The sequence below is a fragment of the Megalopta genalis genome, chromosome 17, assembly GCF_051020955.1.
Source record: "Megalopta genalis isolate 19385.01 chromosome 17, iyMegGena1_principal, whole genome shotgun sequence".
NCBI classification, from domain to species: domain Eukaryota; kingdom Metazoa; phylum Arthropoda; class Insecta; order Hymenoptera; family Halictidae; genus Megalopta; species Megalopta genalis.
This window is the reverse complement of record NC_135029.1, coordinates 4807816-4830656: the sequence shown is the minus strand read 5'-3', so window position 1 is coordinate 4830656 and position 22841 is coordinate 4807816. Positions and strand designations below refer to the sequence as shown.

General features: G+C 32.6%; 2 protein-coding genes across 20 annotated transcripts in view; one reads left to right on the top strand and one right to left on the bottom strand.

The window, feature by feature from the left end:
- The window catches only part of unc80 (unc80, NALCN channel complex subunit), a 59426-nt gene extending 40077 nt beyond the window's left edge, over window positions 1-19349 (top strand). For 13 of the 18 annotated variants that reach the window (XM_033483563.2, XM_076527229.1, XM_033483568.2 and 10 more), the window contains 17 exons: window positions 219-397; window positions 939-1187; window positions 2048-2321; window positions 3051-3358; window positions 3669-4094; window positions 4661-4879; window positions 4969-5114; window positions 5341-5668; window positions 5989-6309; window positions 6850-7108; window positions 7580-7789; window positions 7878-8228; window positions 8951-9229; window positions 10131-10226; window positions 14511-14633; window positions 17961-18109; window positions 18242-19349. In XM_033483563.2, the coding sequence (XP_033339454.2) occupies window positions 219-397; window positions 939-1187; window positions 2048-2321; window positions 3051-3358; window positions 3669-4094; window positions 4661-4879; window positions 4969-5114; window positions 5341-5668; window positions 5989-6309; window positions 6850-7108; window positions 7580-7789; window positions 7878-8228; window positions 8951-9229; window positions 10131-10226; window positions 14511-14633; window positions 17961-18109; window positions 18242-18841 (4517 nt within the window). In that variant the 3' untranslated portion in view covers window positions 18842-19349. The other 5 variants (XM_076527230.1, XM_033483565.2, XM_033483558.2 and 2 more) reach the window with 4 other exon arrangements.
- A 98-nt stretch (window positions 19350-19447) lies between these two features.
- On the bottom strand, window positions 19448-22416 carry LOC117227980 (carboxypeptidase Q). 2 transcript variants are annotated; one of them, XM_033483578.2, is made up of 7 exons: window positions 22362-22416; window positions 21752-21926; window positions 21421-21571; window positions 21086-21335; window positions 20728-20968; window positions 20430-20612; window positions 19448-20360 (listed from the first exon to the last, which is right to left on the bottom strand). In XM_033483578.2, exons 1-7 carry the CDS (start codon window positions 22399-22401, stop codon window positions 20108-20110), a joined length of 1293 nt encoding a protein of 430 aa, XP_033339469.1. In that variant the 5' UTR covers window positions 22402-22416; the 3' UTR covers window positions 19448-20107. The 2 variants fall into 2 exon arrangements, with proteins under 2 accessions (XP_033339469.1, XP_033339468.1); XM_033483577.2 differs by lacking the exon at window positions 22362-22416 and having other exon boundaries at window positions 21752-22302.
- Window positions 22417-22841: the final 425 nt, after the last annotated feature.

Sequence of the window (22841 nt, the reverse complement as noted above, 5' to 3'; positions counted from 1 at the left end):
ACGGAAATGGATCAGAAAGCTATAACTTGTCATATGTATTCGTTGTTCTGAGGAACTGACTCCTTTATGTGGCTCCGGGCTGTTAATCCCGTGTCTCACTTTATGTTGATCTTTCGTCATTGCGGTTCTGTTGCTCTGCATTCGTATAGTATGCGAGCTACCGTGAGGCTTTCATTTCTTTGCAACCTTTGGAAAGGAATTCATTTTATTTACTGTAGGGAACGTCGGTGACGAAGACGGAGGTGAAACAATAGCGCGGAACACATCTCACCACAGTCAGTCTGCACCCTCGTTGTTCCCCTCTTCGTTATGTTCGGCGATCGTCCAAATTATTCACCTACTTGATGATGCTGCTGTTTCTGACGACGGAAGCGCTGTTTACGAAGTCGCCTACCAAGTAAGAAATTCAATGGAACGCTTCACATGTGTGTGTGCCAATTTCACTTCGTTTAAATTTGCGATGAACAAAACTGACTTCCACAGAAGATCACAAGACAATCGTTTCACAGAACAAAGAACACAAAACCGAACACTGAATTAAGAAGTTTTTACTTCAGAAAAGTTAAATTGAAAAATTAAACTACTGAAATACAAATTGTTGAAAACGAAGCACAACAGAATGATCTCCGTCGTTATCCTTTTTGTTAACAGTATTAAAAATGTACTTATCTACGCTTTTTCATACTGCTAACATAGTTTGTTATCTTTACAGTCTAGTGAAGAAACGTTATTTCATCTCGGGTAAAGAGTCAAAAGCATTTATTCATTCATTAATACTACTATTTAAATGTTTGTGCACATAATTCGTTCAGCATCCAGCTCGCTGTGTCGTATCTCGTTTTTTACGACAAGCGAATCACCAGCTCGTACCAAATGATTTGATGTCGTAAAGAGAAATACTTTCGCGCAACAAAATGAATAGCATGTTTCCTTATTAGGTAATCTGGAACTGTTTGGTGGAAGACAGCGCTCTGTTTCTCCGCTACGTTTTGGAGCGGCTCACGAGAGAAAAGCAGGAACTTATGTTTAAAATCTTAAGGCACCTAATTCGGTTTGTACCGAAGTTGCCGCAACAAGCTGCCTTTGCCTTGTACAATTACATTATTGGATACGTCATGTTCTATGTGCGTTCACCGCACGAAGAAGGTCAAAAATTAATTGGGACAGCATTATCCATATTATGGATGGTAATTGGAGTTTTGAAACTGTTCTTTTAATACCCTACGATTTTAATCCTTCTATGGTGTCGACAACAAAATGAAAACTGCGCTATAGTACAATGTTTCTAAGCTTAAGCAAGCCCTATGAAAGGATATAATAATTAATATAGCGATATAAATGAAACGAAAGATTTATTAGTTGAAAATAATAAAAGTCAATAAATTTAACTCGAATAAAGTGGTAATTCATATAAATGAATCATATTAATAAATCTGTAACACCGTAGAAGGGTTTATACAGTAGAACCTCGGTTGTCCGAGCTAATCAGGGTGATATGAGTGTCCAAATAAAAGAATTTAAGAATTTTTTATTTTATTATATTGCTGTGTTAAATTTTTACTGACTTGTACAATGAATAGTGTCTAACGTGGACCATCTTGGATTGATCTATCTACATCTAAAACGTGTTCGGTTGATAAAGAATTAAGGTATCGGAGGTTCGGATAATCGAGGCTATATGTTAACCCTCGGTCTGCGGTTACCGGATCATTTTGACCCAATGTATTTAGACTCAATTTTTGACATTCACAAATTAAACAATCGAACGAATTTACCTATAAGTGGTATTACACCTTCATATAAATGAAAAATCCTCGTTTGAAAGATTACAAAAGTATTATTTTATATATTATTGAACAAATACACCAGGAACAAGAAAAGAACTAATATATATCTAGTATCTTCAAAAATATGTTCCGTAAAATTGACGAATAAAATTATATACAATTGAAAAAATGATCCGCCGTCTGAAGGTTAATATACATTAGCATATTAAACAATTTCCAATGATTAATATTATATTCATGTAAAATACGTTGTTACGCAGGTAGTCCACAGTGTACACGGAATAATGTTCAAAGATCTGAAACAAATATTACGAAAAGAACAGTGCGACGCCTCGATTTTGTTAACTGCGAACGTTCCATCTGCAAAGAAGATCGTTGTCCACGGTCCTCAAGATCCGGATGCGGGAGGAATTCCTACGCAATTCCCAGTGCAAGAAGACACACAGTTTTGCCAGATACTTCGGGAATCGTTAAGCTTTTTCGGTATCGAAGAAGGGAAACAACGCGAGTACTTCCTCGTCGACTATAAAACACGTTCGTATCAAATTCGTTTTGTTTCAAAAATGAATGCATCCGAAAGGCTTTGGAGCTTTTATTTTAAACAAAGTTGGCCAGAATTTTGTTCGAATAGAAGTTCATTCCAATAAGAAGTCACTTGTTGTTCGAATAAGAATTTATTTGTAGAGGAATTACTTCGGAAAATTAACTTTTTTTTCAATTGCTGCATCGTAAAATTTATTACTTTTAGGTAGATCATTGTTGCATAATATTCGCATTATTATCCAAATCATTCTATTATCTCTATTCAAATAATTTATTCAAATTGTTTTATTATCTCTATTCGAATAATTTATTCGGATAAAAAATTAAGAATTATTCAAATAAATAGATAGAATAATTTGCTACGAATAATTGTTAGTCGACAAAAAAGAATTCATTCGAATAATCATTTCAGATTAATATTTATTCGAAAGAATTCGAGTAATTCTCAATTCTGATTTCAAATAGTGTTCCTTATTATTGGACTGCACAGAGTTTATGCACTTACGACAATAACGAGCGAATCGGATGTAAAATAGTAGAAACGCTTAAAGAATTTACAAATACTATTGTATTATTTTTGATTTATTAAAATGATTAACGAAAGGAACAAATTTCAACGCAGTGTCTACATTATGCAATTAATGCAAATAAGTTTTATTTTTCATAACAGTCTGTGGTCTAGTTATTTTAGTCATTGAACAGTCATTGTTCTAATTCCAGACCAAATTCGCAATCCGTCATCGTACGTTCGGGATTACTATTTCTTCAAAGGAAGATCTCAATTTTCTGAAATCGAAATAGTTCACATGAAACCGGAGGACGCGTTCAACGCTTTGCAACGTCAGGAACTGGTGCACAAATTTGTTGAAATTGGGAAAGTACTGCTAACTTGGGCGATTTTAAAGAACGTCGACATGGTGGTGCAAAGGGTTGTCTTTCTTCACGAAGAATTAATGAAGCTGCCTTCATTTCCGAGGCGGGCTTTGGAAGCAGACTTGGACTTGTACAAAGGTGGCGAAATTGGCAGGGTAAGTGTCACCAAAAATTGAATTACCAATTGTTCAAGATATCAGTTGATTGCTTTTTATCAAAAGCACATTCGTACATTCCCGTGCAAATAGATATTATTCATAAATAAGAATACCGGAAAGAAACAAACATAAAAAAAAATCTAGAACACATTTGCAAATATTACAATGAACTGAAACTGTAGGTTACCTCTTCTTCAAAACTGCTGGAAGGCTTTTTAACTAATTGGATCTTAATTTCGTTGCCATCACAAATTGCATTCAGAATATATTTGATATATTTCATTCTGTAAATATTTTCGAAATCTAGGAACTTCTCGGCCTGGACGTAATGCACAAATTTATGTGGGTCAAATTAATTGCAAGAATGTTTGAGGCGATGGCTGGCAACTTCGCTTATTCGGGGGACATCCATTTGTTCCTGAACGTTCTGAACGGCGCGATAATTCTTCACAGCGAGGACTCTTGCATTTTGCGTTACGTTGTCGCGACATACATAAACGCAGCTCACAATTTTAAGAATATATTCTCAACCAATGGATACTTGCTGATTATACCTACGTTACTGCAACTGTATTCGACTCATCAGACGAACAAACTAGTGACGACTACCGTGGAATACGCTGTCAAACAATTCTATCTTATGAATCGGAAGCCCTTCATCCTACAAATGTTCGGAAGCGTTTCGACGATATTAGATACCGATGAAACTAGTGTCCATGGGGAAGCGCACAAGGTATTTTATCATACTAAACTTCTACACGATTAGAAGGTTCTTAAGCAATCAATTTAAAAGTTTTCATTTTTTTCTGTTCCTTCTAAATTCAGTCATTGATTATTCTCTCAATAAAGTAAATATGGTGCAATTAATTGGTATAAAAATATATTAAAAAAAGAAACTGAAATAATTCTTATTTAAAAGCATATCAAAAGAGATAGTCTATGTATAAAAAAACTCGTAGCATTTTTAAGTATAGAATAGATTCAAATAATTTCTGCACAAATTAAATTAATTATTATTGTACAATAAGCACCTGATAAACATTGTCAATATATAGACAGTCTCAAAGATCAATCAAATAATTATTAAAAATACAAAAATAAAACTTTCCATAAATAAACGTCTGCAAACATTGTTTCAGATAATAATTCTAAACATTGATTGAAAGCACAATTATATTATAATTTCATTTGATACTATTCAAAGTACTCAAAAGAGACAAAAAAGAATGTTTTATAATTAGTTAGACAGCTGTCGAAGACATAAATGTAAAGTTTACATAATTTTCTATATGATTGAAGGTTCCGGCCACGTGTTTATTCAATTTGCTACTAAGTTTGGAGACCCCGTCGCCAGACCCTTTGAACATAGACGAATTGGTTAAGGAAGAAAAGCCTCTGAAAGCAATTGATTTTTGTTATCACGATGAAAACGAGATGGTCAATGTTTTAGACTGCATATCCCTTTGTGTGATGGTGATAGCGTACGCGCCTGATTCTGTTAGAGGACAGCAAATGTTGGTAAGGCATAGGAATTTTGCTTAAATATACATGAAGATATTTTTAAACATTATTACGTATAAATACGTAAACTATTGTTGATTCGATAGATTACATTGGAAGCGATACTACCATGTTACGTTCAGCAAATCCAATCTCCGACTTACAACAGAGATGGAAGAACCGAGAAAGAAATAATAGATCAGTTAGCCATAGCTGTTAAAACTTTGGTTAATAATTCCGAGGCACTTACGAAGTAAGTTTCACTGTTCTAATACGTTAGCATAAATTAAGTAATATGCTTTACGGTTGTCGTTAGATGATTTACTTACTTTAGATATCGATGACTCGTTTATGTATAAAGATAAGATTGCTTGACATAGAAATTGTTTAACTTTAATAGGAAATAGCTTTCGGTTTTATCTTTTGTCGTAACTACTATTTAGATTGATAACTACACCGAGGACTTTCTATTCCATTAGGTATTATAACGGCCCACAAAAATCAAGTCCCGAACATAAAGGATCTAGCCAGAGAAATTATGGCAAGGTTCCATATTCGCCTGGTTTTGACTTCGAAGACGAAACGCACACTACAAAGTACATGGAGCACACCAAAATGAGAAACATTTATGACCGAGATAACGAGGACGCAGAGAATTGCCATAAAAATGAATTTCGTCGACCACGCGATACACTTTTAAACATGGTTGGTGACTTTGTATCTCGGTGTTCGGCTCGTTTGGTAGAATTAAACAAAAAGTCTCAAGACGGAAAGGTGATCGAGTTATTGGACACGAAATGTCATATAGTAAGTGTTGAACCGTTGTTGAAAATGAATTAATTCAAATAATTTATCGAACTTTGATTAGCAACTTTAGATTAAACTGATCGATCTCCAAAATTGCTTATCGAGAGAGGTAAAATTGAGTGAAAATAATTTGTTTACACGTTCGAACCTATTATTTAACGTGCATCAAATAATGGTTATTCCTAAGTACCTTACAAAATAATATTAGCAATGATACTATTTACCAATGATTCCTTCATTTAATGACGTTCTTCGTATAATATATTTAACTAGAAACGAAAAATCGATTTTTCTAATACTGTTTTGTATGCACCCAACAGCGATTAGCAGAGATCGCGTATACCCTATTGAAAATATCCCCGTACGACCCCGTGACAATGGGATGTCGCGGTTTAAGAAGATACATGAACGATATTCTACCATCAACCGAATGGTCTAACGATGATATGAGGCCTGCGCTAACTTTGATTTTAAAAAGGCTCGACAAAACTTTTAGCAAAATCCATAAAAAAGCCTCCATCAGAAGGAATACAGATTGGACTGCTGCGAGCGATCTATTGAAAGGAGTTTACGAAACGCTGGCCAAGTGTCCCTACATTGTACATTTTCAATTTTGGAAAGCACTACTGAGTACCTGCCAGGTAGTCTCATGCACTTAAAGCATTACACAGATGCTTGTATTACGTAAAAACTCGCAAAATTAGTTTCATTAAGATATAAGACTATTATAAAATAAACAAAAATATGAGATTGGTGAGAAAGCTGAGGTTATTAAAGAAAACAAAGGGTATCGTTGAATCAGTACACGTATACAATATTTAAATAGAAGCACATTTCTGTCTTAAAATGTTTTTATTGTACATGAGATTGATTGCTGTTAAGTATGATATGTAAAAGATTTATCAAAAATCGCGATAGCAATTTCAATCCTTGAAGTCCGAATGAAATAATTAGATATTTTATGACTGCTGCTTCGCTTTTTGTCATCTTACATATTATTGTGTATTCTTACAAGGTCTGAAAATCAATAATATAATATGAACGTTTAGAGAGTATCATAAATTATTTATATATATATAATTAAATATAGAGTTTTGAATATTTTGAAACAATCGCACGTCATGTTAATTAACGTAGTGACACTTAAATTATTTACTGATTGTAAATATTAATTTGCGTAGTCCTTGATTAATGGAGACGTGCCTGTGGAAGATTTAACTTCGGCTTCTGCAGCTACTTTAATGAACAAACTACCACCGGCACACTTTTGCTCGACGGTGCTTCGATTGATAGCACTTCATGTTATATCCCTTGGTGAAGGGTACACCCTTGAAAATGTATGCGGCGGTCACTCTATGTTTGCTACTCAAACTCGAACGGAGAATACACTACTTAACTTACTAATACCACTGTTCCTACGCGTCGGAACTGGAAGAAAAGGTAAAGTGGAAGTATTAGATAAAATGGGAAATAAATTGAAAAAATAATAAAATCGTCTATCGCCGTCAAATCTAAAAATTATCATAATATTCAGTCACTTTTGTTTAGCTAACATTGTCGTTCTTAGTCAGCTATTTATTATTGAAGTGTCAGCTTAATCAAATGTAAAAACAAATTCTACAGACAGTGTTTCATTATGCAACGTGGTAGAAGCTATGTCGATGCGATTAATTAAAACTGGATTTGACTAGTTTCATAAGCTTTCCTTCTTCCTGTATTTTATCTGTATCGTCTATATTGTAAACGGACTCGTACGAATGTCTTGCAACACGTGTTCTACGAAATATGTGCTCTTTAATTTTGGAAGTAAATAATGAACTATGATAATATATAAAAAACTAACTATAATACAGAAAAATTTCTATATTGTCAGAAAGAACAATGCACGTCATCCCATTAATGTCTTTTCAGATGTACAAAAACTAAGGCAATCGGACATAAATTTTGCTTTGACCGCAGTGTTGAACACACTGTGGCCCCCGACTACGAAGTCAGTGCCAGTAACCAGCCAAAATCTAAAGACCACGACAGATATGAGAGCGGGTAGTGTAACATTTGTAGCACGAGATTCAAAGACTTTAACGAAAACGTCGTTGACGTTGTATCAAGTGGCCTTCTTAGGTAATTAAGCGTATCTTAAGTTGTGGGAGCACTATCAGAAACTTGACCAATAAATCTCTAATGAAATGCTTGAATCGATTCTCAACAGCTTTGAAAATTATGACTATATGCTTCGAGACGGAATTGAAGACGGAATGGCCGAGGATATTACGCACAATGCGTTTGTTAAATAAGCGGAACGAAGCCTCCACTTATCTTTGGAATTTTATAGAATTTGTAGTAACTCATCGGACCGCTTTATACATTCAAATGCTTCCATTCACCGTGCACAAAATCGGCCAGGCACCGATTTCGGAACACGAGAGAAACATGCAGAGCACAATACGCGCAAAAATTAACGGAGATACTAATACGGTACCGAAATCTCGTAGTACTCTCTTGACTGATCTTATTCACGAATTGAAGGATCTCAAGGAAGTAATAGAAGAGCGTAGATTCGGTTTGTATACTTTTAGTTCGTGTTTTATAAATGATTCAACTTTCTTTTAATTTTTCTATTAGTTGGAATGACATAAAGAAATAGAAAACTCATGTTTTTCAACATTTTTAACTGAACAAAAATTTTAAAAATGCCTTTTGTAGATCTCAGTAACTTATATGTATACTGCAAATTCATTGAAATCGGTCAATGCAGAGTCAAGCTGTAAGCATTGAAAGGTTTAAAAAAAACTGCAGATTTCTCAGTTACTGGTCAAACGTGTCATAAATCGCGATCTTTAATTATTTACAGTTCATATCAAGATCATCCGATCTCTCTCCATGCACATAAGTTACCGAGATGTACAAAAAGCATCTTTTAAATTTTCGGTATAGGATCATTAAAAAATGAAAGTTTTTTATTTCTTTTTTGTTACTCCAAGTAATAACAGAATTTAAAAAAAAACATTTGAAACATTATCTAGTGGACTGATCCGTCTATTATCTAAAAAAACTTCAAGTCATTTAGTAAAAAAAGAGTTATGCTGTTTTCCAAAAGATTCTAAGTATATGGCCACCACTGTACATATTTAGTTAATATTGTTTAAAATCTTCATACGAGTCTGACTTGATATTAGGAGATCAAGGGTTATGAGTTCATCATCTTCATAGTATAGTAGTATGTGAGATATATAAAGTTATCAATGATGTACATAAATAATTGTTCATTTTTGTTGTACTTAGAAGAAATTCAACCAGAACCAAAGAGAAGCCTGGCAGACATGCATTCGAACGAAGGACAGCCTCGCACTCAAAGACCATCATTGCTGATCGATCTTCTGACCGGTGACCATGGATCCAGGGTTCATACGAATCGTACGCCTGCGGAAACACCGATCTCTCACTCCACGGCTCCACAATCTGTATCGCATTCAACCCATCAATCGAATTCAAGTAGCACCATCAAAGTGATGCAAGCAAGCCAAGTATCTGCACCACCCAATGGTATACACACTGCACGCGGTACGATTATCATTTATAATATTCCCTTTAACACTAAACCTACCATGCCAATCGTTTTGACCGTTTTCTCATTTTCTATTTTAAGATTGATTTACGCTGTAAAGACTCTTTCATAAGAAACGATTGAAGAGGTTTCTGAATTCAAGCATACGTTATTTAAAAAAATTACAAAATGTCTACTATTTTGATGATTTTGAAAACTCGAAATATGTAAGATAAGTGAAGTGCATAAACAAAACTTGCTGCTTATGATGTTTCGGTGCAAGCAGCAAGTCGATATCAGTTTCCGATCAAAAGTAATAACTGGATTGTGAATCTATATGTAAAATAGAAAATTTCTGTTTTAATTGCAAGAAGTAAAATAAAAATTGCATTACTTTTTAAGTACATAATTCCAATAAGTAACGTTTGTTAGTAATAATGATTTGTTACTAATGTAGAATCAATATGTGATATGATGATCTGGTAAAATATATCTTTTTACAGAAACTGTCCAAATATTGATGTACAATTAATTAGCTGCTGTACAATTAAATAAATGTTACTATTAGGAAGAAATTTTTGATTCTTAAGCTACAGTAATGAGTTCACATTTTCATAAAATAACACGATATTTAAATGATAGTTTCGTTTAGAGATCAACAAATACTATTTACCGATATTGATGTAAGTAATCACGTAATCTCTCGTCTTAATAATTGCAATGAGTTAAACAAGTTCCAACAGTACATTCTTCAAATATTTGTATTCTTCTGCATTTGATCTACTCTTTTTTTGTCACAAATGGATATAATCTGTAGTCTATCGATATACGAAGGACGTTTCAGTCAACGTATCTAGAATAAAAATGAAAAACTGCACAACATAGAATCAACAAAACCATACTTGTTGCTGCTTCCAGGATCAATTTCTAGTACGAGTGTGGGGTCATCCACTCTTCGCGAAGCTAGTGACGTTGGAACCACCGAACAACACGTGGAACATCTGCCACCAACAGGTATCGACATTTTTCTTCCAAACTTAGCGAACAGTCCCGAACTTAAAATACTTTCAGTGCGACTGCAAGCCTCTCATAAATGTTTCGTTGTTTTTCTAAGCGATTGCAAGACGTTTACCACAGTTGGATCGAGCCATTGTCTACAGGACACTGCGACGGAATTTACAACGTTTTCGCGATACCCTTTTCTTTCTCTCAACAACGTTCTTCTACGTTGCATAACCGAAGGCGCATCGCTTCATTTCATTCCGTCAATAGCGAGGCTTGCGATGAATTCTCTTCTGTTTCCGAATACTACTTCTATTCTTTTCTGTTCTTTTCTTTTTCTCTCTCGCTCTCAATCGAGCCGAACATTAGGATTAGCTTCAATTCGGTCTGCATTGCTTACATTTCTTTCGTTCTCCACTTTTTCATCGTTCGGGCCTTTCCTGTTTGATCGTATATTGACACATTGACCATTGCGTTGCTTTCATTGCTAGCTAGGGAACGGAGGTAAGCGGAATCTACTAGTAAACTCTGACAAAGTCTATGATAAACGTCCTGCTGGTGTGTTCCCTTATCACTAAACTGCGGATGTTCATGCACGTAATATATGTGAAGAATATATAGGGTTTTCGCACGCACAATACTCGCACTTTGACCGAAGTTATGCGATACATCTGGATGATATACAGAATTCGGACGCGAGGGTACAAAAATATTTAACGCCACTTCCACGATGAACAATTTATAATAAAGTCAGACTCTGATACTTCTGTAAACTTGATACAATCGATTACGGATCGATTTTTGAAGTACAAAATTGTCTACTGTTATTCTGCTGTTACATATTTTGGTAATAGGTATCACAAAAGATCTATATTCTTTAAAACGGTCCCGTTTAACTTTGATGTTCAGTAATTTTTTAAACATATCTTTAATGCCGCTTTATCTGGGTTCATTGATCTTCTTATGGCATCGAATTTAACAATCTTCAATTGTAATTAAACACCTGAAGCTGAGAATGTTAAAAGTTTTTACTTGAAACTCCATTTAGTCTTTTGTATTTTTTCCTTCAAAGTAAACATTCGATATATTTCACAAATGAATCATATTGTTATAGATCCATTTAGTAAGTCGAAAATTTCCTAGTATTATCAATCGTTTTTCTAATTGAATATCTGCCATGCATATCAAGATCCACGTTAAATGGTGATTGAACTACATTAACAAAAGCTGAAATACTTAAAATTAACTGCCAAATTTTGTTTACATTGAATATTGGAGGCTATGTTACTGCACACATATATGCAGAATTGTAAATAACTGAGCATATCTACAATTCGGATAAATAATACTGTATTTTTTAAAAATATCGAATTCTCGCATCACTTCTCATATAAATGGTGCAAGGTAAAGTCATTAAAAACACAATAGTCTACATTGCAGTTGTCAAACAAAAATGAATTTTTTTTACGAATTTTCAATGACATCGTCTCGAACCGTTTGCACATAGACTGTGGATTTTTATGCAGGATAGAAATTTCTTTCATAAATTGCAACACACAGAAACAAGATAGAAATTTCGTTCTCTATTTAATAATTTTAGTGAATTGTTAATAATATGTATAATCTTAAATTCTTTGAATATCTATTGTTTACGATTTCGCCAATCCATTTTTACCATAAATGCAGAGAAAATCCGCAATCTAAACAAAACTAATGATTATGAGTATCGTTTGCAGATATGTAAAATAGAATGCTTTAAAAAGGGGGGCAATCGCATTTTGTATGCGTATGCATACGTATGCGTTGTGGAAACAAATACGTCATACAATAGTAGAGTTCACGGAATCATACGAAGTTTTCCTCTATGCTTTTCTGTAACTTCATCGTGAAAAGATACATCTATACAGTAGTAGCCATAGAAATTGCGCCATTCCACAAATAACAATGTTCCTGGCTCAACTCTCGCATAAGCGTTAGCCTAAGTAAAATTATGTATTAGATTATGTAGAACTATTAAAAGACTGTGCTAAAACATTTTAGAATAGCTACTATATGTGGAATATATATAATATATATTCATATAATATATATGAAGAATATATAATACACAATATATAATACATATATAAATACTCAGAAAACTGTATTTTTTAGAAGTAATCCAATTTTATTGGCCACTACCGTATGTATTTCAATAAAGTGAAATTTATTCTTACTATAACCATTACTGAAGGATTTATTTAAGTGCGAAATGAATTTGACGAGACACAAACACACAGAATTCAGAATTTTACAATATATATTCTTTCATATATTCCCAAACATAACGATGTAGAACACTCGAACTAATAAATCACACGTTCGTAATTGTCTGGTAACGAAACAGAATCGTACCAAAGCTGATCATAATTAATGAATCTACGTGTGCATGAACATCCGCAGTCTACTTATCATGCTTCTCCGTATCTCGTGTATAATTTTGTCATATCTTGTTCACTTTTCTTCCCTCTCTGTGTTCCTCTCGTTCATATTTGCTGCTGTTTTATTATCATTTCCGTGAACAGAGATTCATTATTGCTTAACGTGCCCATACAGACACATTGTCACGAAACAATGTAATCACAGCCTAATTGCTATTTAATACCTATTAAATAGCAAACTGTAAACTATTTTTTAAGCTATTTTTCAAAATCGAAAATTCATAAAATACTTTCATTCAAAGTTTTCAAACGAACAATTCCGTTGAGCAAACCAACCGATAAAATCGCGGAAAACGATTGAGTTTGTAACCGTTAACAAGCATAACGGGGTGTATTCTCCCAATTGTATCGAACAATGTAATGGCATACATTGTGAGATACACATGAATCTCATTTTCACGGTATTCTTTACTAGACTTTATTATAGTTGCTGTTCTCCCGTCACGTTTAGTATACGACCGTAATGAATTTCTATAGCAGTATTTAGACAATGGTAATGTCCAACAGTTGGTATCCAATTCGTCGTTACGTAGATAAATTTCACCACAACGTAGTTGCTTCGACTTTCTACAGCTTTTTTGTCTTACCGAATCACACGATAATCTCTCTCTCTCTATCTCCCTTTGATCTAAGAAGATTGAAAAGATACATACGTCTCGTGTGTGCGTGCGCGTGTGGCTGGTGTTTAAATTCTATATGATTTATACATCCACATCATATAAGCATCCTTTCTCATTTTTCATCGACATCGTTAGTTAAATGAACTTCCAGTCATTCTTCGTCATAAAACTTCCATAATCGAAGCAACCCCGTTCTCGCCTACAGAAACTACATAATACACTAATTACATATTTTCAATCAAATATATGACGGATCACTGTGCCGAATCGTGCCTTTCGCGATTAAGAGTAGAAACATTTATTAAGCAGAATAATATTATGTTCTGTCATCTTAATTGATTGTTATTTACAGAGTACAACGAACACTAAAGTTACATTTTTTGATACACACACTGCATAAAAAAATTGCTCGTTACATTTAATTACTCCTTTCTTTTACGTAAGATGATTCGACTGTAAAGTCATAACGTTTTTTTAAATTACGGAATTTTTGAAAAATCCTTAAGTATTCGAATTCGTTGCTTACTTTTTGGTTACTTCTATATATGTACTCTTACCACTAAAACTTCGGTCTTATTGATTTTCTACATGATCTTTCATTTTTTTAAAAAAGTGATTACAGGACATGTATGTATACATAAGTATGTGAAAATATATCTCAGTTCGAAAGGTAATTTAAACTTCAATTCGTGAAACAGTGCTCGTAAGTATAAAAACACTTATACGCACCTGTGCGTACATTTATTTTTCGTTTTTACATTGCGAATATAATAATATTCTCCACAAAAATGAAACTAATTATATCAATTGTATTATGTCCTTTATGAAAGTAAAAGATACACAAACGTTTCCGAGATCGTTGTTGAAGAAATAATCAAATACTTAAAAGTATTCTGCACTCACGCACATTTTCGTAAATTATATTTGGTTTTATTCAAATATTTTATCACTTTTAATTTTCATTGATGATAAATTTAATGTTATTAAATATTTTAGAACAATAGAAATATATTCCATACAAGTATAATTTCGATACTTAAATAGGATTTTTGTAGCTATGTTTATTGTACTAAAAAGGAATGATGTGAAAGCGTTGTTACAAACAATTATATTAATGTAACAATGACACGAACACATGGTTTGTCTTATTTTTCATTTTCCCGTTCATTCTAGTCGTTGAATGTGGCATGTTTCAGATAAATCCCAACCACCTTCTACTAGCGATGAACGTAACCATGTTAAGCCTCATCCTATATTAACTCATCAAAAGGCGCCAAAACTGCGCTTTCTCTCTTCTGTAGAATTTAGGCATTCATCAGGTAAATTCCGAGCCCCTGTTCTAAATAAATACTATATAGTTGCAGATAACAATGATATCTACGATATCATAGTTAGATCAAACAATATTCATTACTTCAATTGTATATAATAAGCATAAATAATCACGTCCTCCAGGATACTTTTAGAAGAAAAACTAAACATCTTGCCAATAATTATAGTGTTGCCAGTAATATTCTCGGAAGGATGGCAGTTTCAAAATGAAGTAAAAAACTCGTTGTTAACAGCTTATGCACCGAAAGCATTTCAATACAAATTGTATTTTGCTTGTTTTGAACATTCTGAGGCATAATATTGTATTGGTAATACTTAATTGTATTTATAAAAAATACAGATTAACTTTTTTCTTCCTAGTTAAAGTTTCCTGAATTTTCTATTCTAGGCTATTACATATTCCATTGCATCATTTGCTTTTTAGTATTTATTAAACTTATCGGTTGAGTTGAAAGTAGAATACTTTTTACACAAACCTTACACAGACATGAATAAATCATTCATTGCTATCAATACCATCCTCATTACTCATTTTATGTCCGTACTTATTAAGTTGTTTAATAACTTAAGGAACATTTCCTTATGTCCTGATAAATTATATTATCAAGAAATAATTTGTTGCATGATTAGATGAAGTCAAAATTGCTTTTATAGCTTTTCATTAGAAAAGTAAATCGTACTACGTGCGATGTTTAAGGAGTTTTATTTCTATACTAGAAGCAAACTATAATTATGTTATTGTTAATAAATGATTTATAATAATTATGGAAATTCCATGTTTTCTTTTTATTGAAAGTATAATATCTTCTATAGCTAAGAAGAATAAGAGATGGAAAATTTAACTTTATTAGTATGTAAAGTAAATAAGACGAGTTAAAAATTACGAATTATCAATTTGAGATTTTCTAGTTTTCGACAAATTATTCTAAAATTGTCTAACACTGTTATTCTATATTTAAGATGACTTAGATGTATATTCCATTGGTAATATGACTTTTTCTTCTAAAATATCCTCTATATAAAATTAATTAATTTAGTAAAAAAACTTCGCTTGTGAATACAATCAAGCAATTTTTTCTACTACTATTTATTTTGTCAAGAATTGTTATGAACGAAAGTGATGTACTTTTTTCTGAACTGTGACGTACTCATTATGTAAAATTATATCGAAGTATGTGAATTGAACTATAAATTACCCACCTTAAATACAATATTAACCCTTTGCACTCAAAGCTATTTTATTTTATATAACAAAGTGCATTTTATGCATATGAAATTGAGTCTTCGGATGACTCGTTAAACAGTTACACTTTTAACAATGTTTTAAATGTAAACTTTGTTAATATAAAAATTATCTTGGAACGTCATACAATAATTTTAGTGTCTCAGAGTCACCACTCGAGTGCAAAGGGTTAATAAACTTATTTAATTTCGGTATTAATAAATGAAAGTATTTGTTAACGAAAAATTAGATTTGTTTTCTGTAATTAGTTCTAAAACAATAGGCGTCATTTTCGTTCATAACATTTGTCAATAGCAACAATGTTTATGCATCACCAGATATCTATATCACTTTCAGATAGAAATGTACATTCATTGTTACAGTCCAAATAATGGTATTTCATATCTCTATTGCACATTTACTGAACATGCATTATACAATTTGAAAAGTACAATTTAATATTATAAGCAGGGCACTACTGCACAGAATTCAAACGAAGTTGTGTTATTTAACATTGGTCTTTGTATGCTTAATAATGATGTTCTAAAAAAAAAATAGATGTAAAATTCAATGGCATGTACTTAATTACATTCTGTTATCACTACTATCAATACGTTCTCTATTTCATTTAATTTACATTAATAACATTGTTTATTCAACTATTGAAGTAATAACATAAAGAATACCTTTTTATTGTAACCAAATTCAGTATTTCAGGAAAGATTTACTTAAAAATATAATTCCAAAGTATATGTTGTCAGTAATTTTATATAAATTAAGACAAGGAAAAATATAACTTTCTGCAAAATAACTTTCCTTAAAAATGAATTGAAACTGTTATATTTAGATTGCGGATGTTTATACAAATGCATATTTTTTTAGAAAATAGATAGACCAATGGGACCTGATCAGGTGATTCCACAAATATATTTTTTATTTTACATATTTTGGATATTGCATATATTTTGTATATCTTTTATAAAAACATGTGTCGAAACCTACTGCATATGTCATATGTGTTTATTGTATTTCTTTACATGAAATTAATACTTATAGGCTTTTGAAAATTATCTAGTTATTGATGACATCTAACGTATCTAACGTGAGCGTTCATTCTCAGCCTACAAATTGATTTTAACCGATAATCATCATCAACAAACGCTTGATATTATTGAAAAAATACTCGTAACATATAGTAATTTAAATAATAATTGATTATTATTATGTTTAAGTAATAAAATTATTTAGACATATTTCGAATATATTTTGTACATTCTCGTATGCATATATTGACATATTATTGATATATATTTGACATATGTCGTTTACGTATTTTCATATATTCTATCGACATAAACTTCCGTAGCCTATTTATAATAAAACACATAGTTGCGGATAGTTTCCTTATTATCCTATATCTAAAATGGTTACAGTACAAAACGTATTCCATGTACAAATTTTCAACAAGAATATTTTAATAACATATTTCTCGAAAGCTCTGTTTCCCTTGAAATTCCTCTCGTATCACCAATACTGTATAATTATCATGTACTCACTTTACCACAATACATATGAGTAAATTTACATTTTGCACTAATTGAAACACTTTAAATCAGATTTAAAGTATTTTAAATACTTCCAAAAGGTGAGCCATTTTAATTGCTACTTAAATATTAGTTTTCAAAATAACATTATGGCGATATATTGTCTAAGGCTATAACTCAACTTCTACTTGAATTATTTATACGTATCGAACGAGATCATCATCGAATATCAGAAAAGTCTGCTGGAAAATACGCGTACAAAATATTTATCTAATCATTTTATGTACAAAAACCTCTTGTAAAACAAATCGAAACGCTGAGAGATCTCTGAGCTAGATAGAAATGAATAATTCTCAGATCAAAACTACGTCACGGTAGAAATAGTGCCATGTTAAAACGATCATAATTCACGGAACATTATTTCTCACTTGCCTTCAAGAAATGCATCGGGTTGGAAATTAGTAATTTTAACAAAGAAGCATGGATAGATTGTATAGCAGGAAATACTCGAGTAATAAAGGAGATCTAATCAAACACTGTTTCGATAGGAGAAACAATGACGAGTCAGCTCAGTCCGACAAGCCCAAACGAAGACAGCTCAGGCGAATGCCGTCCAGACAAGCCTCGCTTGCAACGATGTATGGGTCAAAGTAAAAAGACTTTCCGGTTGAGAAAGAGTCGAAGAACTCATATGGAGGTAAGATCCAAAAGAAAAGAATGGCTCAGGTCTGACTTCTATTGGTGATAGAATACTAATCTCTTTCCCTCGGGACACTCGAATCTCTTATAAAATGCAAACACCCTCAAAATATTCGGTTTTATCTTCCAGGTGCCGCAACTGACTCAAGAACAAAGCGACGGGACATCAATCGCGCAGCCGACGACTCAACCCTTGGTTTTAACACCGCCGACGACAACAATAGAAACTTCTACTTTCAACATCCCTTCGGATTCATCATCCATTCGCTCCAGACGGGGATCGATTATTCATCAGCCAGATGGTGAAAGAAGCAACATCGCGCCAAATGACCAACAACAATTGCACACAAACATTCATCACCATTATCACTACCCTCATCATCATCACCACCACCTTAGCCTGCAAACGTCGGACGTTTCGTGGGACGAAGATACTTCCAGCACGTCTGGATATCGCGAATCGTATAGCATGCAGCTGGTATCGCTGGATAGCAGCAACAATAATCGAACTGTTCAAGCACCACCCTTGGCATCGCCGGATTTGAACGATATGCCTTCGACCAGTAGTACCACGACGAACGTCATTGCCTTCGATGGCAGTTCACCAGACTGTTCCATCAACGGAAGTGGAGGAGAGAAAACTGCGCTGTTGACCTCCAGTCAAAGAACGACGTCTCAACATTCACTGTTAATAGTATTCCCGAATCAGGACGAAGACACGTTGATATAAATAAACCAATGAACACAGTCGGTGTTTTCTGTTACGAGACTGATTAAGGCATTAACAAACCTGTAATTGCTAACGAATTGGTTTTCATTTAAACTAGGAAATGTACAGTGTTTCCTTTTCACGAATTCGTAACCGGTGTATCTTGTATAGAATACCGTTTCCTTTTGTCAGGCAATTAAGAAAGAATGATGAAGATTCTGTTAGCAATTAAAGGTTCGGGCGAAGATGTAACGTAGCGAATCCCGAGTGACAATGTAGAGTGACTGCAACTTAATAAAACGTTTTAATATAGTGTTCACAGTTTTCATTGTTTTCCGTTGACCGGAAACACCAATTACAGGTACATATGTTCAGAGCCTAGTCACGTGGTCCATGAATACTTTGTAATATTTAGAGACTATGAATAGCGAAATTACGACCACGTGGGTAATTAGGCACAAAATGTTTGTATGAGACTATTCCCTGTACAAGTAAATGCATTTGAAATAAATATAATTTATAAGCATTACGCTGGATTTTTCTGTGTCTTTCTACGTGTCCTATAATATTATCTGTTTATCCTTGTGGATCCAAGTGATAAACAAATTTTTCAAATTACAAAAAAAATTTACTCCGTTTCCTTTGCATTTTATTTTGTTGTTTTGGTATACTTACACTTACATTGTTTGATATTATAACTTACAAAAGTATTATAACGTTCATATTAAACTTTTTTCATAATTACTTATCGTATACTTTAATAAACTAATATGTAGACTGCGAATTCTATACATTTATGACAAAAATGAGTAGATAAAATGCAAAACAGTAAAAACATTTAAATAATTGGAAGATACTGTTGCATTATTTTCTACTCATTAAAATTATTTAAAGCTCCTTCGTCATGCACTCATTGTAGACAATTTTTATTTTGCATAAAAATCCGCAGTTTACTAACATGTTTAGCATTGTTTTCATTGGAAGAGCATCAGCAATATAATTAAATAACAATCTTAATTATAAAGTAAAATATACAAGGAGGAATCGAAGTCATAATATACTACCTATGTTTGATATAAATTGAGCAGAAACGACCAAGAGGTCAGTCTGATACCTACGGTTGGAGTGTGTAAAGTATACTAGAGTATATTTCGATGTTAATTAATATTTCCATTATTAAAATAATTAGCATGTACTATTAAAAATTTTAGAATTAACAATTTGTACTGAATATTTCATGAAGAGAGCCATATCAATTACGACAATTATTACGATAATTATCGACCATTATTTGTGTCTCGGTAGATCGATACTAAGATCAGCAAGAACAAACGACACCGCGGCGAACAAAGCTGTTCCCCTGTCAAGTGCATCTGGGTTCTCAACCAACATTGTATCTGCATTTGAATGATGGTAATAAAAATATTTGTCATTCTGTGTCCACAGTGACCCTCCAGGTATACCTGCATCTACCCAACTAGTAATATCAGGACCACCCTGAGGACTACGCAATTTCATTTTTCCCATTGGAAGTAATAATCTGCAAAAAGTTATTTTTGTTGAACAATTACACTATAATACAGTCTATTTTCATTTTATAATTTCTCACCCCATAATTTCTTCTAATATACATTTGACTTCATCTGTTCCAGTAAACTCTAGACCTAAAGGCATAAATGTACCCATATCTGATTCCATAACAAACTGGAGATTATTCTCTTTTGCTTTATGAGATTTAATATATTGACTGGATCCTATCAGACCCATCTCTTCGGCTGTCCACATAATCAGTCTATAAATATTAATTCTTACATAAGGCTTGTATTAACATAATAATAAAATATTTTAAATATAAAAATATTTTTAAAATATCGAATTATTTTCTTTTAAATATATTACAAAATCACCTCACTGTTCGACGAGGACGAAAGTTAAGTTGTTTCAACAATTTTAAAGCGTGCCATGATATAAATGCACCACCTCCATCATCCATTGCTCCCTGACCAACATCCCAACTATCTACATGACCAGATACAACGACTACTTTTTCTGGCAGAGTAGAACCAACTATTTCAGCTATTATGTTCCTTGACAACTCATCTGGTAAAGTTTTAGCTTCCATCTTTAAATTAATTTTTATGGTTTTTCCTAAGAGGTCAAAACATAAAACATTCATATAAAATATGTATATGTATATGTATATATGTCTGCGACTATTAGTTGATCATTATCAAATTCAAATAACCATTATGGATATATACTTACCTCTTATTGACATCCTTCTTAAAAGGACTGAATCTTCTTGTGTAATACATGCAGTTGGAATTTTAGTCACATTCTCTGCATACCTCTGCATACCTGTATGAGGTGTGTATAAAGAGTATGGTGTAACTGATCTAATTAATGCAGCAACCGCACCATATTTAGCTGCTTCTGATGCTCCACTACTTCTATATTTTACTGTTTCATCATATGAAACGTATCGCTCATTATATACAACAATTTTTCCTGGTACCTAATAAAAAAAATACTTTGAAATTTATTAGAGAAAAGAAAAAAATAACTTGATGAATAATTTTATAATATTAAGAAGTACTTACTTCATGTTTTCTCTTTTCAAGTTCTTTGAAACTATTTACAACAATAGCTTCAGCAGTTATCCCTTCAGGTGGAGTACCAACACTGTAACCTAATCCCAAAAGAGCTATTTTTTTATTCCTTGGTGATAAAAGTGTTGCAGATTCTTGCCCTCTGAAAATAAAACATTTCTTCAATATAAATTATAAAATTTATCAATGATTATTTGACTCACAATGTGAAATATCTCATAACATTGCAAATTTATTTAAGGATACTTTAATTTTTCAATTATTTTATCTACAAATAAGACATAAAATAAGTAATTATTACTAGATAATTATCAAACATTACCTAATCCAGTGGGGTACACTGACAGGTTCTCCATGTACGTTTTCTAAACCAAATTCCAATGACTTATTTAATACATAATCAATTGCTTTTTCGAGTGTTTTTGTGCCAGTAAATCTTGGACCAAATGTATCTACAAAATTAGCCAGTTCATACCATGTGACTCCTTTAAAAGAACCTGCCAATGTTTCGTTTATTATAGTTTGCACTAATGGTGCATATGATTGAATTTCTTCTAACAACTTGGATGGCAGGTTGCAAGATACATTATTATTATTTCTTGTGGTGGTCTCTAACGATGTTACAAAGTGCATTTGCACTAGGCACATAACAAAAAACAATTTTACAAAGTACAACATTGTATCAACTTTGAACTTGCGGATTTTCTAAAACTAACTATGCTATAAACTACATTAAAATAATTGATGGTTCACTGTATTTAAATATTATATCTGTTTACACGCAGCAGAAGATGTTCAATAAAAACCGATAAATTCTTCTGATAATGAAACGAATGATGGTTACATACGGAGGAGGAGGGGAAATTATATGACACTGACATGACCTTATTTCCTCTACTTCTGACAACCTCAACGGATATGTACATACTTACACGATACAATGTAAATATGTATGTAAGTATGTACATACATACTATCATGTGTGGGATGAGTAAGAAACAGTATGTAAGGAATGTGTATATATGTATACATGTATATACATACTACGTATGTAATTTTACTATCTCTAAATTGTACATTATGTGCTTGCAGAGAGAAAATTTCTTCTTCTCGATATGCAAAATAGAAATTGTCTAAATTAGTAGCAAAAAATAGTAGCTACATATATACATACATAGAAGTTTATTTATTCCTTTCACAACTTTAATAAATTGATAATAATATATTGACGTCCATAAATTATTTCAATCTTTCTACTGTTTTGAAGAACACCAATTGAATTTTGTCATATGTAAAGGCATAAAATCTAATTATACATTTTGGCCATAAATTACTATAATTAATTCTTTAAAAATTCATCATTCTCTTCTTAAAAAACTCGACAAGATCAAATCTGTAGTATGTACATCAAA

What these genes read in the sequence shown, in the direction of transcription:
- LOC117227980 (XM_033483577.2), bottom strand. Translation starts at nt 22,107, where the DNA reads ATGTTGTACTTTGTAAAATTGTTTTTTGTTATGTGCCTAGTGCAAATG. An exon ending in AGTGTACCCCACTGGATTAG is followed by an intron (nt 21,572 to 21,751) that starts GTAATGTTTGAT and finishes TTTTATTTTCAG; the next exon opens with AGGGCAAGAATCTGCAACAC. An exon ending in CGTCCTCGTCGAACAGTGAG is followed by an intron (nt 20,613 to 20,727) that starts GTGATTTTGTAA and finishes TAATATTTATAG; the next exon opens with ACTGATTATGTGGACAGCCG.